Source organism: Chrysochloris asiatica, unplaced genomic scaffold (genome assembly GCF_000296735.1).
Source record: "Chrysochloris asiatica unplaced genomic scaffold, ChrAsi1.0 scaffold00056, whole genome shotgun sequence".
In the NCBI taxonomy this organism is placed as follows: Eukaryota; Metazoa; Chordata; class Mammalia; order Afrosoricida; family Chrysochloridae; genus Chrysochloris; species Chrysochloris asiatica.
The window spans coordinates 1,068,107-1,082,715 of NW_006408574.1; the positions used below are offsets into that span (position 1 = coordinate 1,068,107).

Below are 14,609 nucleotides of genomic sequence, written 5' to 3' on the forward strand. Positions count from 1 at the left end.
CGGCCAGCAGCGCGGCGCGCGGCCCCGGCGCCAGCTCGGAGCAGAAGCGTAGGAGCTGTTCCTGGCCAGCGCGCTGCAGCCGGGAGCGCACGTCCTGCTCCGAGGCCATGTCGTCCAGGCCGCGCCGCCGAGCCGAGTGAGCCCCCGTGATCCGTCACGGGACCCAGCGGGCGGTGCCGACCCCCGCGGGGACGGGCCCAGAACGCCCCGCCTCTGGACCTGGGCCCGCCCCTTCCTGGCCTCGGCCCGTCCCCTCTGCCCTCGGGAGGGCTCGCACCCACCTAGTTGCAGCTTGGCGGACCGTCCGCAGGGTTGATTCCCTCCCTAAGTGAGCGGAGGAGCTGCTCCTGAACGCCAGGGGAGAAAGAGTACCAGAGGCACGGGCCCGGGGCGGCAGGCCCCTAGGAGAGTGAGGGCTGACTTCAGTTCGAATCCATCGTCCTCCCAGTCTCCAGCGGTGGCGGGGAGGGCTGGCTGGTGTGGCCAGGTTTGCATTTTTACCCAGACCCCGGCTGAGGAGCCCGGGGTAGGAAGAGGCCAGATTCCGGGCTGGGCCAAGTCACCAAAGCCTTCCGTGACGATGATGTCGCAGCACGAGCTCCCATTGCTGGATGCTCCTTAGCAGCCCCCTGACCTACTTGGTTATTTTCACTACCAGGTTTTCACACTGCTCTTTGTATACTTACTTGTGAAACGTGTGGAACAGTAGCTTAGGCCGGAGACAAAACTTTATCGTATAACCTAGGTTTATGTCTAAAAATAATGTGTGTTGTTATTTAACTACCGAATCCATTCCGACTCCTGGCGACCAGGTGTGTGCAGGGTGGAAGTACTCTGTGGGGATGTTTTCAAGGCTGACCTTTCGGAAACATCTTCAGGCCGGACTTGGCAGGTGTCTTTAGGTGGGTTCCAGCAGCCCACCCTTCACTTACTTGTGGTGGTGGTTTTGAGCTGCTGTGTTGGTTCCAGTGTATAGCAACCGAGGGGCATCTGGAGTCACAGAGAGATCTTGTCAAGGTTCCCCCTTAGATAGGACACAGTTTTGTACGTCTGATCTTCTTTTTAAAAAAAAACTTTGGGTTTTCCTTCTCTGACGGGTTTCTGCCTTACGCAGGTTCTGGCTTTCACAGGTTCACAAAATGTTCAAACGAGGCTTTAGGACAGGTAATGAAAAGTACAGTCTTCCCCCCAGCCCTTCTCTTCCCACCCTGTTAATCTGGGTATGGTGTCTCCTTGCAGGCAGGTTCTGTCTAGCTCATGAGGGAGCCCTGGACAGCCTTCCTTATTGGGTTAGGCAGCTGAGCGTCCCAGCTTTCCTGGGCCCACAGTGCATCTTGTGAACCTAACAGACAAGGCTTTGGCCCCTCCACACAGCATTTGTACCTGCTGCTCACGGCCCAAATGCTGTTCCTCATGAAGGCAGGTGTTTGCTCTCATGTTACCTCCTTGAGGGAACCCACCCAGGTCACATGATCTCAGCCACCCTCCAGTCCTCTGTCCATCCTTCCTTCCTGCTACAAGGACAAGGTTTTGCTCCGTTTGCTGCTCTGCCCCGTCACCGATCACTGGTCAGTACAAAGTAGCCATGGGCATACAGGCAGTTAGAGGGTGGGGTAGGAGGTGGGGAGCCCGGTGGGGACCAGAGTCCATGGGAACTCTTATCTCCCGGCAAGGCTGAGTCGTAGAGATAAGGCCTCGCCTGGTGAGCCCGAGGTACCTGCCAGGCCCGGAGCAGCTGAGTTGATTCACCTGGTTGGGCAGGTGGGGGCCCCAGTGGGATGGAGGGGCTGTGACCTGTGTTGTTGTTGTTAGGTGCCATCGAGTCAGTACTGACCCATAGCGACCTTATGCGCAGCAGAAGGAAACATTGCCCGATCCTGGGCCAACCTCACTACTATTGCCACGCTTGAGCCCATTGATGCTGCCACTTGGCCAATCCATCTCGCTGGGGGTCTTCCTCTTTTTCTCTGACCCTCAACCTTACCAAACATGATATCCTTCTCCAGCAACTGGCCCCTCCTGACAATATGTCTGAAGTATGAGAGATGAAGTTGTAGAGACCAGGAAACTCCTTTCCCTCTGTCCTAGGGCCTCCTCCACCAGGCGTGTCCTCCAGCAGAACCCTGGGAAAGGCAGAGGAGACTGGACAGCCTCGTGCCTGCTCCTTCATCGGTGCCCAGCACCGGGATACAGGGGAGCCTCAAAGAGAGGGCCAGGGGCCACCAGGGGGCCCACCTGGCCTGGGGGTCAGGGAAGGCCCCAGAGGTGGCAGTGGAAAATGAAAGCTAAAGGGTTGGATAAGTGCCAGGCTGCAAGGAAGGGAGGTGGAAGGAGGAAGTGGTCAGAGCTTGGAACAGGAAGGACACCAGGCCACATCCCAGTCTAGCTTCTTCCATAGCCCAGTTCTGGGATTGTTCATGGGCCAGACCAAGGCCCAAGAGTCAGGGGGGACTGGAGCGCCTCAGAAGCCCCTCAGGGCTAGCCCCCCTTCTTTCCAATGGGGCTGCCTCTCAGGTACTCTCGACACTTGAGAACCTGATGGCTTCATGTGGTGGGCTCCGGCCTGGGCACTGGTGGTCTTGCTGCATTGTTACTTGTCCCTGGTCACTGGCCTCAGCATCTACCTGGTCTTACACACACCCCTGCGCTCCCAAGGCCTCTCTCCCTGGCACAGTTTCCTACCCTGGAAGGGCACTCCTGTAACTGCCCCACGATAAGGCCCCTGTGAGCATCTGCCCTAGACCAGGCTGACACCCTGTAAGAGCACAGAACTTGGGGACCACTGTACTAGCCAGGAGAAAGCAGGCTGCTGCTTGGAACCTCTGGGGTCTTGTCAGACTTCTTGGGGGAGAGGCAGGTGGTTGCACAGAGCTTTGGAAGATGCAGAGAGGGGGAGATACGTGGCAGAAGACCCCCCCCACACACATTCCGGGGCCCAGTTAGGAGGGGATGTGGGGCCTGGAGGGCTGGCCACATAGAGGGGGAGAGGAGAGGCTATAGAGCAAATGGCTCGAATGCCAGGACTGGACAGGCCACTAAAGGGGAAGCAAGGGACAGACAGGCTCATTGGGTACCCTTCACGGCCTCCTGGGAACTCCCCAGATTCCTACACCAGTTTGATTGGAGGAACCCTAGAAAAATGGATTCAGGCCACTTCCAGGACAGAGCAGCTGTCCACAGGCACTGGGGGCCATGGTGCCCAAGGACATGGTGGCCCAGTTAGGAGGCTGGTGGAGGCTTAATGAGGGGACCGGAGGTAAGACAGTCAAAGGGCTAGAGCAGACTGGCCTAGTGGGATTTGACTGCAGGGAATTTGGCAACAATTTGCTGATTTAGTCCAGAAACCTCAGAGTCTGTTTTGAAAGCAGAGGCTGCAGGTAACTCTGGGTCCTTGCCCAGGTGGGATGACTGTGTAGGGAGGGGCCGGGATCGGGACTGGGTAGGTGTTAGAGGACAGGGGAAAGAGAGTTCCAGGCAGACAGCATCCTGGGCATTTGAGAAGGCACCCCCAAAGCCAGACTGCAGACGGCAGGGCCTCCCTCCCAGACTGGTGGGCCAGGGTCACCAGATCCATCTGAAGCTCAGTAATGCCCTCTGGCCCACCTGTGAAGAGGCCGTGTGTGGGTAGCTGTGGAGGTTGTCCAGCCACAGCACGCCAAGCCTAGGGGAGACCTGTTTCCAGATGGGGATCTGAGGACACAGGAGAAAGTGGCTTTGTCTTGCAGTCTGCAGACAGTCCCAAAGGAGCTGGCAGCACTGTGTGTGTGAAGGGAAGCGCCCAGCTGGCTGGAGCCAGAGGTCCCCTTGGGACTCTCCTAGCACAGGAAAAGCAGGGGCCCAGAGGCAGCTTGTGGCTGTGGCCAGGGGACTTTCAGGGAAAAGGGCCCTGGGGGAGTCAGAGGAAAGGTGGGGTCCTAGGAGGAATGACCTCTATCCTTAAACCAGGGGGCCACCTGGGGACAGGTTTTCCGCTAGGCTTCAGGTCCCGCCCCTCTGAAAGGGAGGGTTGGTGGTTGGCGGCTGGGGAATGAGAAGCCTTCTGTGGGCTCCCTCCACCCCCTAACCTCTGGGAGACGGCCAAAGCAAAGATGCCTCATCCCTACACGGCCAGGGCCCCGGCGCGCCCACGAGGACTGGCCGGGCGGTAGAAGGAACGCGCAAGGCGCGGGCCCCAGGGCTGGAAAAATCAAACTCGGGCTGGCTGTCTCTCAGCCAATCGGGGAGGCGATGAGCCAGCATCGGCCAATTGCTGCTGCGAATGCGAATGCTAATGCTAATGAAGGATGACGCGACGAGGTGGGTTCCATTCAAAAAGTAGCAGCTATTGTCGGAAGGGGTGCGCGCGCCGGGCCGGGCCCCGCAGTCTCGGGGACGAAAGCCCAGCAGACTCGGGGACCGGCCCGAAACAGACCTCGGGGCTGACGCGGGGGCAATCCCTTGGGGGTCCCGGGGTGGACGTGCGGACAAGCTTCAGGATAGACTTTAGGGTAGATCCCGGATCAGGCCACTGGGCGGACGCAGGGACAGACCCCGGGTTGCTCGGGCGCCCATGGCGGCTGCAACGATGACAGAGCCGGGCCGCGTGCTGCCTGCCGCCGCGCTCGCGCCAGGCCTGGGCACCGAGGGGCTGCCGCGCGCCTTCCTGCAGAGCCTGCGCACCCTCTTCGACATCCTGGACGACCGGCGGCGCGGCTACGTGCACCTGTGCGAGATCGAGTCACGATGGCAGGGCGCCGACGCGCGCGAGCTGCCCCGCGGTGTGCTCGAGGGTCTGCGGCAGGCGGCCCCGGCCAGCGGATACCTGACTTTCGAGCGCTTCGTGGCCGGCCTGCGCTCCTCGCTGCCGAGCGCCGAGGGCGGCCCGCGGGACCCGGCGCGCGCCCTGGCCCGGGGAGGAGGACCTGGTGCACGGCCCTCCGAGAAGCCCCAGCCGCCGCAGCACTTGCTCTTCGCGCCGGCGGATGAGCCACGCACGATGCTAGAGAAGAAGGCCCTGCCCCCGGGCGCGCGCCCTCAGCGGGCCCGGCCCGGAGCCGCGGCCCGGAGCCTGGAGCAACTGTGCGTCTCACCTGAGACGGCGCCCGGGCCCTCGGAGCCCGAGCGGAGCCTGAGCGCGGACTCTGGTGAGTGCTGGCGGTCCCCACTTGGGAAGGGGACCCTCGACCCAGCTGGGAGCTGCTGCCCTTGCATTTTCCGTGGGGGCGGCCGGGGGACAGCACTTGTGGAGCGCACCTCGACGGGACCAGCCCCTCCCTTGCCACAGCACGAGGACAGCAGATAGTCCCAGGAGTCCACTCCATGCCCGCTCCGTGAGTTGTCTCCCTGCCTGATAATGCAAGAGGGCTCCCACCTGGAGTGTCTGAAGACCCCATAGTCCCTTTGCATCATCCTTGCGGCTGCTTGGGTCCCTTTCAGTCTGACAGCTTAGCCAAACCTAGGGCTAGGATGAACCGCTGGAGGTGGCCCAGGACAACCTGCCCTTGGTTTCCAGGGTTAACAAGGGGGCAGGTGGGTCTCCAGCAAGGCCTGGCATTGGCAGCTCTGTGGGACCCCTCTACCCCCAACCTGTGGTTGATGCCAGGCAGGGACAGACCACAACGGCTGAGGATGGACTGTAGGCTTCCTGCTGGCTTCCAGTCGAGTTGGCAGGGATGACAGGAGATGGCTGAATGGTCCCCTTTCTGTCCCCCAACCCGGGCGCTGCATTAGGAACAAGACCTGCATTATGCCCAGATCCCTGGGGCCCAGTTAGAAGGGGATGTGCCCTCATCCAGCCCACCCATGTGCCATCCAGCACCCAATCCAACCTGCACTCCACTCCCCTAAGATGCAGGCGGCAGCTGCCCACCAACTAGTTCAGCCATGTTTCCCAGCCGTGTGGCTGGTGCTTGGAGCTGCGTGCACCTCCCGGATTCTGTGAACGGTGTTAGCAGCCTCACTACAGGCTGGGGGTTCTCCCTTCCAGGCGTCTCCTGATCCTCTTCCCTCCCTGCCCCACGGGAGTTCTTGGGGGTAGCTGACCCAAATGCACAGTGTGACATCAGCCGGAGTGCCTCTGGGATAGATGAGCGGGAGGTGGGGCCTGTGGGTGTGTAGCGCTCTCAGTAACTGCACATGCTCAGTGCCCACCAGGGGGCAGCACTCACTCTGAGTCCCCTCAGGCCTCAGGCCAACCAACCTTGAGAATGAGCAGACAGGCTCCCTGTGACAGAGCTGGCCCTCGGTGCTAAATCTAGACCCCCAAGACTCCCAGTTCCCCAGGAATAGAAAGTCCCCTCCACAACTTCTCAAGCTTCAGCTGAGATCCAAGCTCTTCTTCCTTCTACCTGCAGGGGGTGGAGCTTGATGTGCCTCGCAGGGCGCCATAGATGTAGGACCCCATAGGTGCAGGTTGCTAGTCTGGGCCCAGAAAGGGACAGGGCTGCCTCCACCTGTGGGTCACCCACCCCATGGACATCCAGTATGCTGCAGGCAAGTGTCCAGGTGCTGCCCTGTGGGCTTAAGTGTTCCCCCCTGCGCCTCCTGGAGGCAGGAACTTGGCAGTGTGGCCTCCCCATGCACGGTGGCAGGTTGGAACAAGGAGACTTGGATCCCACACGGAGCCATTCTGCCCTGGCTGGCAAGAGCTCAGTGCCACCACTTGGTGGACGTCTCACCTAGGCCCTCAACTAGCCTCAGCCGCTGGGCCTGGGCTCAGGGACCATGGCCTCTGAGGTTGCGCCTTGTGCAGGGCCAGCACTAGACAGCTGCAGGAAGCTACTTGCCTAGCCCCATCCCTTCCCCTCCCGGAAGTTGGCTTGGGGAGCTCCACACATAACCCCCATCCTCCAAGGAAGCCAGGGTGCCCACAGCCCTGGGTGGTGCTCCTTTAGACCCCTTCAGCTCCCTGGCCCAAGCAAACTGCTGTAAGTGTGATGTTTGTGCCTACGAGTGTGCACCACAGAGACCTTACGTGCAGGTGTGACTCCGTTTACACAATTGTTGTCCCAATCGCCTGCATCCTGCCTGCTTTGAAGCTGTCTTCCTCAGAGGTTCTTCCCTTTTCCTGGGAAGGCCTGAGAGGCCTGAAGGACCCTTCTGACCCCTTATAGCAATATGGGCACTTGGGCGAAGCCCCCGGCCCTCTGGGCTGGTGTGTGTGTGTGGGGGTAAGCAAACATGAGGCACAACTGGTACTAATGTAGACTGGGGGAGGAGCCTGCAGAGGTACAGACCCCTTCCCCTGGCTCTGCCCGCCCCCCACCCCCAGCCTGCGTTGTCGGGGTTGGCAGGGCAGTGAGGTGGGAAGAACAGGTAGGTCTGGAGTGAGCCGGCCCATGCTCTCTGCAGATGCAGCTGCCTGTAGGGCTGTGGAGGTGGACCTGGCGAGTAGCCGGCGGCCCCCACGTGCCCGAGGGGAACATCGGAGGCACACCATCACCAGTGGTGTGGACTGCGACCTGGTAAGTGAGGGTCATCTGGGCCACTACTTGGCCTGAGTCTCTGGGGAGCCTGTAATGGCACTATAGGATAAGCACTGGACTGCTAAGTGCAAGTTTGGTGCTTTAAACGGAACTGAAGAGAAAGACAAAGCTGTCCGCTCCCGGAAAGATCTATAGCCGCAGGGACCCTATAGAGGGTCACTGTGAGTCAGAATCGACTTGGCGCCAATGGGTGGTGTCTTTCTTCTTTTTGTGGTGAGAAAGTTGGTCGGATCTAAACATCTCTCTTGAAAACCCCTGCTTGAAAACCATTTGGGGGTGGGGGGGTCAAAATCAGGGAGCAGACAGCTGAGGTGTTTAGGTTGATGGGCTTGGCCCCTTCCTTCAGCTGTTGTCCACCAGGTTAGGCCAGCTCACCAGCTGTGTGAGCTCAGGGACAAGTCTTCTTCCCCTCCTGGGCAGAGGCGCTGAGAGGTCAAGCCTGGCCCAGGTGTATACCTGCACAGGTGTGTTTACAGATGTCTGCTGCTGTGCACATGTGACTGTATGTGGACCCACACTTCATACACACCGTGGATCCTTGTGCACACATGCACACATGTGGGCTTATTTGCACACGTGCCTGACAGGTGTGCGCATGCCTGTGTGCACATGCGTGTTGCAGCTGAAGCAGCTGAAGGAGTTACAGCAGGAGCAGGATGTGCTGGTGCAAGGGCTGGGCATGATGGCGCGGGGCCGGGACTGGTACCAGCAGCAGCTGCAGCGGGTGCAAGAGCGTCAGCGCCGCCTGGGACAGAACGGAACCAGCACCGTGAGTGACACCTCCGCCCCGCCCCCACTCACAGAGACTGTCTGGGCCCCACCACTGTGAGTGACGCCTCCGCCTCCGGGCTATGGGCGGGCCGACCCCGCCCCTACTTACAGACACTGCCCCCCCTACCCCACGAAGGCTCCACCGTGAGTGACGCCTCCGCCGTGCGTGGGCCAACCCCGCCCCCACTCACAGAGACTGCCCCCCACACACCCTGCGAAGGCTCCGCTGGGAGTGATGCTGGCCTGGGTCCAGGGAACAGTGGCAGACCCTCTCACCCCACCTCCGTCCCAGCACTGTGACCTGCCCCACTCCAGCCCCTACCAGGAGCTCTAGGTCCCCCTAGGCTGTCAGAGCCACCTTGGGGGGCAGTCGGCCCTGCTGACCACCAACCCCACTTCCCTTCCAGGACTTGGGAGCTGAGGGGAGCTTTCGTCCACTGGGACAGCTGCTGCCCAAAGTACAGGAGGTGGCCCGGTGCCTCGGGGAGCTGCTGGCAGCGGCCTGCGCTGGCCGAAGCAATGTCCTACCAGACCACCCCGACAGGGTGAGTGCCCCTTCTCCCATGCAGGCCGGGTGCCCTTCTCCCTGACATGGAGGACTGAGGGACACCTCCCAGTCCGCTTGACCCTGCCCTCCCACAGGCTCCGCCCTCCTCCTCCACCTCTGCGCCCCCTGGCCCCCCTTGGCCTGAACAGACCATTTTCATGCTGAAGGAACAGAACCGGCGCCTCACCAAGGTGAGAGGCCGGGAGGGTGTGGGGTGGGACCAGGGGGCTCTTCAGGCTTGACCAGGCATGCCCACCCCCCAGGAAGTGACGGACAAGAGTGAACGCATCACCCAGCTGGAGCAGGAGAAGTTGGCCCTCATCAAGCAGCTGTTCGAGGCCCGCAGCCAGCAAGAGGCTGGGCCCCTGGACTCGACCTTTATCTAGTAGCTGACAATGCTGCCATGGCCTCTGACCTGGCAGGTGCCCCTCCTCTCGCTCCCAACCCCCAGGTCCAGGGGTGCTGGCGGGGAAGAGACCCCTGGCTTCATGATGGCATCCTGGCTTCTGGAGCAAACCTTAGAGGGGCTGGCCTTCACAGCCTGAAACTGCTACTGCACACCAGAGGAGAGCGGGGACCCTCCTCTGTTATGGGGTCTCAGGTGGCCCCTGAGCACGGCCCCACACCCATGTTTACAGCTGTCCTGTCTTCCTCCCCTTGAGTTTGGGGTCTGAGCCCAGGTCCCTAGTAAATGTACAGATCCCACCAGGACGCACTTCCGTCTATGGCCAGCAGGGGGCGCCGAGCCAGGGCCTGTTACTGCAGGGTGGGATGGCTTTGACCCAGGGGCGCCAAGGGCAGCATCCTTCTCTCAAACCGAGGGGACCCGACAAGGTGGCAAATGGGAGCAGGGGAGCATCCTTGGGTTTCAACCAGGGCCACGTTCCTTGCAGGAAGTGGGGGGGAGCCCCGGAAAGGTGCATGGTCAGGCTGAGGCTGAGTGGGGAAGGAGAAGTTGGGCACTGGTGAAACAGGGGTTGGGCGGTGGTGAAACACACTGGGCAGGTTCCCTGAGTCGGCCAGAGAGTGGAGCCTTGTCCCCTCCCCACAAGCGGGGCCAGGTGTGTGGGGATACCAGGCTGCAGATGGAGTCCCAAGGAGCAGCCTGGGGCCCAGCTCAGGATCCTGAATGGGGGTGGGATTCAAGGCTCAGGTGTGCCCCTATTCTGGAGTGATGTCCCTAGGAGAGTGTCCATTTGAACCTTCCAGATGTGCCCTGAGGCATTTTGTGGGCGTGGGACCCCCAGCTGGGTCTGTCTGCTGGATGCAAGATCTGGGGGGGCTACCACACCCAGAATTGGCCCAGGTTTGGGCAGGGAGAAGACACTTCCTTAGTGACAGGGTTAACTGCCAGATAAAGGAAGAGGCTGGGGGTGGATTCCACGTCCAAGGGTCCAGACTCTGGTGGGAGCATGGACAGTAGCCTCCCCACACAAGCTCCAGGCACCCTAGTGTGACCTCCTGGGCTCTGGCTCAGCGGTCACCCATTGGCAGGTACTCTTGGCCTTATGTGTGTATGTGTGTGGGGGGCAGGTCAGGCCTGAATCCCACCGAGCACAAGACCCCACCAGAGGATGGGGTAGGATCTCTGGGGTCCTCTACCACCCCAGACCTAGACTTCCTGGCCTCACAGATGTAGGTATGGGTAAACATCATGGGTCCAAGTCTTAGGACCAGAGACTGGAAGGGAGGGGTTCCTGAAAGAAAGTCTCACGAGACCAGCACCCAGCCCGAGAATTGTGTCTTTCTTCCCATCCGTGGGTGCAGGCCCTGATCCTGCCCCCAAGGGGAGCCCCTCCACCAGCAGGTGATATTTCCAGGACTACCTCCACTGTCTAGCCCTTCCCGTGCTCGACCTTCACAGCCTGTCCCCTCCCCTCTGCACTTCCGTCAACCTGCCTTCTTACTTCATCAGGCTGGCCCTCTGCTGCAGACAGCAAGGAAGCCACAGAGAGGGCCTCCTCTGACCAGCCCGGAACTCAGCAGGCATTGCCTACATCAAGAGCCCTCCCCCCAGGGAGCAGGAACCACCCCTGAAACACGCTCGTCCTGCATAAGGTGGCTCAGGGACACATGTCCCTTAGTAATTTTCCCTAGGTCCCAGTTGACCATGGATGTGTGAGTTTATTTCTGAAATCTTCCCAAACATGTTTTTATTATGGCAAGAGACATATAATGTAAAATGTGTCATTTTAAGTGCAATTCAGGAGATCTGATAGCATAATGGTTACGACTCAGGTTGCTAACCTCAAAGTCAGCAGTTCAAAACTAACCTCCCCTCTCCATTCCGTGGGAGAAAGGTGAGGCTTGCTGCTCCCATAAAGATTTACAGCCTCGGAATCCCCATACAGGGTGACTGAGTGGGAACCGACTCCACAGCACACCGCCACCACCAAGGCGACCCAGTACTGTCACAGAGCTGTATAGTCACCACTACTATTAACAACTTTCTCATCAAGCAGAAATCTTGAACCCATGGCACACCGATCCCCCATTCTCCCCTCCTCCAGTTCCGTGGGAACCTCCCCTTTCCGTCTATAAATTCCACTTGTTATTCTTGACCTCGGGGTGCCATGGGAAAAAACGTTTCCTCCACGTTGGCCCCCTGAGATCAGGTTCCCTGTGCGACCCCATAGATGTGGTGGTCCTGGTGGTGGTAGGGAGGCCCAGCCAACGGCAGGAGGGGCCAGTAAACTTGGGTGGACAATTCTTTGCTGTACAGGCCGCTCTGTGAGTTGTATGGTGTTTAGCAGTATCCTTGACCTCTACACACTGAACGTTGGTAGCACTCTTCCCATAGCGTGAGATAAACAAAATTGTCCCAGACATTGCTCAGGATTCTTTGAGGAAAGCACTGGTTTAGGGGAGTGGTTCACTGACTGCAAGGATTTCTTGTAGATCAAGAGCTGAGGAAACAAGACACCACAGAGCTTACAGAAACAGACAGCATCCAATCAGAAACAATTTTCATTACAATCTAGATTTTCATTACTCAACAACAAACAATGTTGGTTAAAATACCCAGAGAACAAACTAAAATAGTAGATACACAGTGTATACATTCCCAAGAAGAGTGAGAAAAGGAAAAAAAATCAACCTGAAGAAGGCAAAACTCAAAAGACACATAAGATAATAGAAGTAGCCCAGTAGCCAGTGTAAACCCGCAGAGTTTATCCGAGCAGTTGTCAGCTAGAGAAGGAAATAACAGTGTGTTGAAAGAAAAGATAACACTGTCTGGCCTAGCTTTTAATAATGGGTCATCTAATTAAATACTAACAAAAGCACAGTCTGCGCATGGCAAAATAAACGAGACCTCATAAAAATCAAAAGCCTGGCCAGTCGCTGGAGAAGGATAGCATGTTTGGTAAGGTGGAGGGTCAGAGAAAAAGAGAAAGACCCCCAATGAGATGGACTGGCCAAGTGGCAGCATCGATGGACTCAAGTGTGTCAATTGTGAGGTTGGCCCAGGACTGGGCAGTGTTTCGTTCTGTTATGCATTAGGTCGTTGTGAGTCAGGACCTACTCGGCACCTAACAACAACAACAGTTTCCAAGGAGTAGATAGTGAGCTTGAACTGACAACCTTGCAGTTCACACCCACTTTGCAGTCTAGCGCCTTAACCCACAGAACCACACCAGGACTCCTAGATGTCCTAGCCAGAGTAATACGGCAAGAAAATATTTCCAGAGTGGAAAAGTAAACAGTCACCATTAGCAGATGATATGATCAAATACGTAGAAAATCCCAAGTCCACAGAAAACTTCTAGAGCTAATAGAGGAATTTAGCAAAGTTGTAGGGTACAAGGTTAACAAACAAAAATCAATTGGGTATCTATACACCAACAATGAGAAATCTGAAAGGGAATTTAGGGAAACAATTCCAATTAGAATAGCACCTGAAAGAATACAATACCTAGGAAAAAATTTAACCAGGGATGTGAGGGACTTATATAATAAAAATTATAAAACACCACCGAACACAATCAAAGAAGATGAAAACGTTTTATGTTCATGGATTGGAAGATTCAATATTGTTGACATTAATGCTATTCAAAGCAATCTAGATTCAATGCAATCCCAATAGTTTTCTTTACTGAAATAGAAAATCCAATCCTCAACTTAATGTGGATTGGCAAGAGGCTCTGAAAATTACAACAATGTTGAAAGAGAAGAACAAAATAGGACTCACACTTCCAGATGTGGCACTCTAGGATAACCACTGTACTACTAACTGCATGGTTGGGTGTTCAAACCCACCAGCCACTCCTCAGAAACCCTATACAGGATGAGTTAGAACCGACTCCATGGCACTTAACATCTACAGTAACCAAAACAGGCTGGTACTAGTATAACAATGGACACATAGACCAATGGGATAGAACTGAGAGTCCAGAAATAAATGAACACATCCATGGTCAAGTGATTTTTGACAAAGGTATTAAGTTCATCTGATGTTGAAGAAGAGGACCTTCAATAACTTGTTACCTGCCGGTCATTTCCAGCTCATACCAGCTCTATGCACAGCAGTGCCCAGCCCTGCGCCATGGTCACAATGGTTACGTTTGAGCCCACTGCTATGGCCAGTGTCGATACATATCATTCGGGGGGCTTCCTCTTTTCCACCCACCCTCTATTTTACCAAGTATGGTGTCCTTCTCCAGGGACTGGGTCCTCCGGATAATACGTCCAAGGTGTGAAAGATGAAGTCACCATCCTGGCTTCCAAGGAGCATTCTGACTACACTGCTTCCAAGATAGATTTATTTGTTCTTCTGGAAGCTCATGGCATTTGTAATTATTCTCCAACACCAGAATTCAAATGCATTAATTCTCTAGACTTCCTTATTCATGGTTCAATTTTCAATTGCATAGGAAGTGACTGAAAATATCAGGCTTGGGTTAGGCCCACCTTAATCCTCAAACGGACATCATCATTCTTTTACCACTTCAGACAGGTCTTTTGCAACAGATTTACCTAATGTAATATGTACTTTGAGTGTTGAATGTGGATCCAAGCAAAACGAAGTCCTTGACAACTTCAATTTTTTTCTCCAATAATCATGATTTTGTTTATTGGTCCAGTTGTGAAGATTTGTATTTTATTTACATTGAAGTGCAATCCATATTGAAAACTATAGTCTTTGATCTTCATTTCATCAATTAATATTTTAATTCATCTTCACTTCCAGCAAGAAAGGGCGTGTCATCTGCATATTGTTGTTAGGTGCCATGGAATAGGTACTGACTCAGCGACCCCATGCACAACAGAACAAAACCCTGCCCGGTCCTGGGCCCACCTCACTATCATCGCTACACCTGAGTCCATCGATGCTGCCACTGTGCCAATCCATCTCCTTGGGGGTCTTCCTCTTTTTCTCTGACCCCCCACTTTACCAAACATGATACCCTTCTCCAGTGACTGGTCCCTCCTGACAATATGTCCAAAGTATTGAGAAGTATGAGTCTTCCAGAACACTTAATTGTACTTCTGAGAAATCTGTACCTGGATCAAGAGGCAGTTGTTCTAAGAGAACATGGGAACACTGAATGTTTTAAAATTGGGAAAGGGGTGCGACTGGGTTGTGTTCTGTCACCCTTCTTGTTCAATGTGTATGCTGAGCAAATAATACGAGAAGCTGGGTTCTATGAAGGAAAACATGACATCAGGATTGGAGGAAGACATATTAACAACCTGCGATATGCTGATGATACAACCTTGCTTGATGAAAGAGAAGAGGACTTGAAACATTTACTTATGAAGATCACAGAGCACAGCCTTCGATATGGATTACATGTCAATGTTAAGAAAACAAAAATCCTCACCACTGG

The 14,609-nt window shown here is 56.1% G+C and overlaps 1 protein-coding gene across 1 annotated transcript; it reads left to right on the top strand.

Annotated features, from left to right (window-relative positions):
- Positions 1-4,549: 4,549 nt before the first annotated feature.
- On the top strand, positions 4,550-9,167 carry SAPCD2 (suppressor APC domain containing 2). Its single transcript, XM_006863788.1, has 6 exons — positions 4,550-5,105; positions 7,294-7,442; positions 8,086-8,232; positions 8,642-8,750; positions 8,839-8,972; positions 9,045-9,167. The coding sequence occupies exons 1-6, from the start codon at positions 4,550-4,552 to the stop codon at positions 9,165-9,167; spliced, it is 1,218 nt and encodes a 405-aa protein (XP_006863850.1).
- Positions 9,168-14,609: the final 5,442 nt, after the last annotated feature.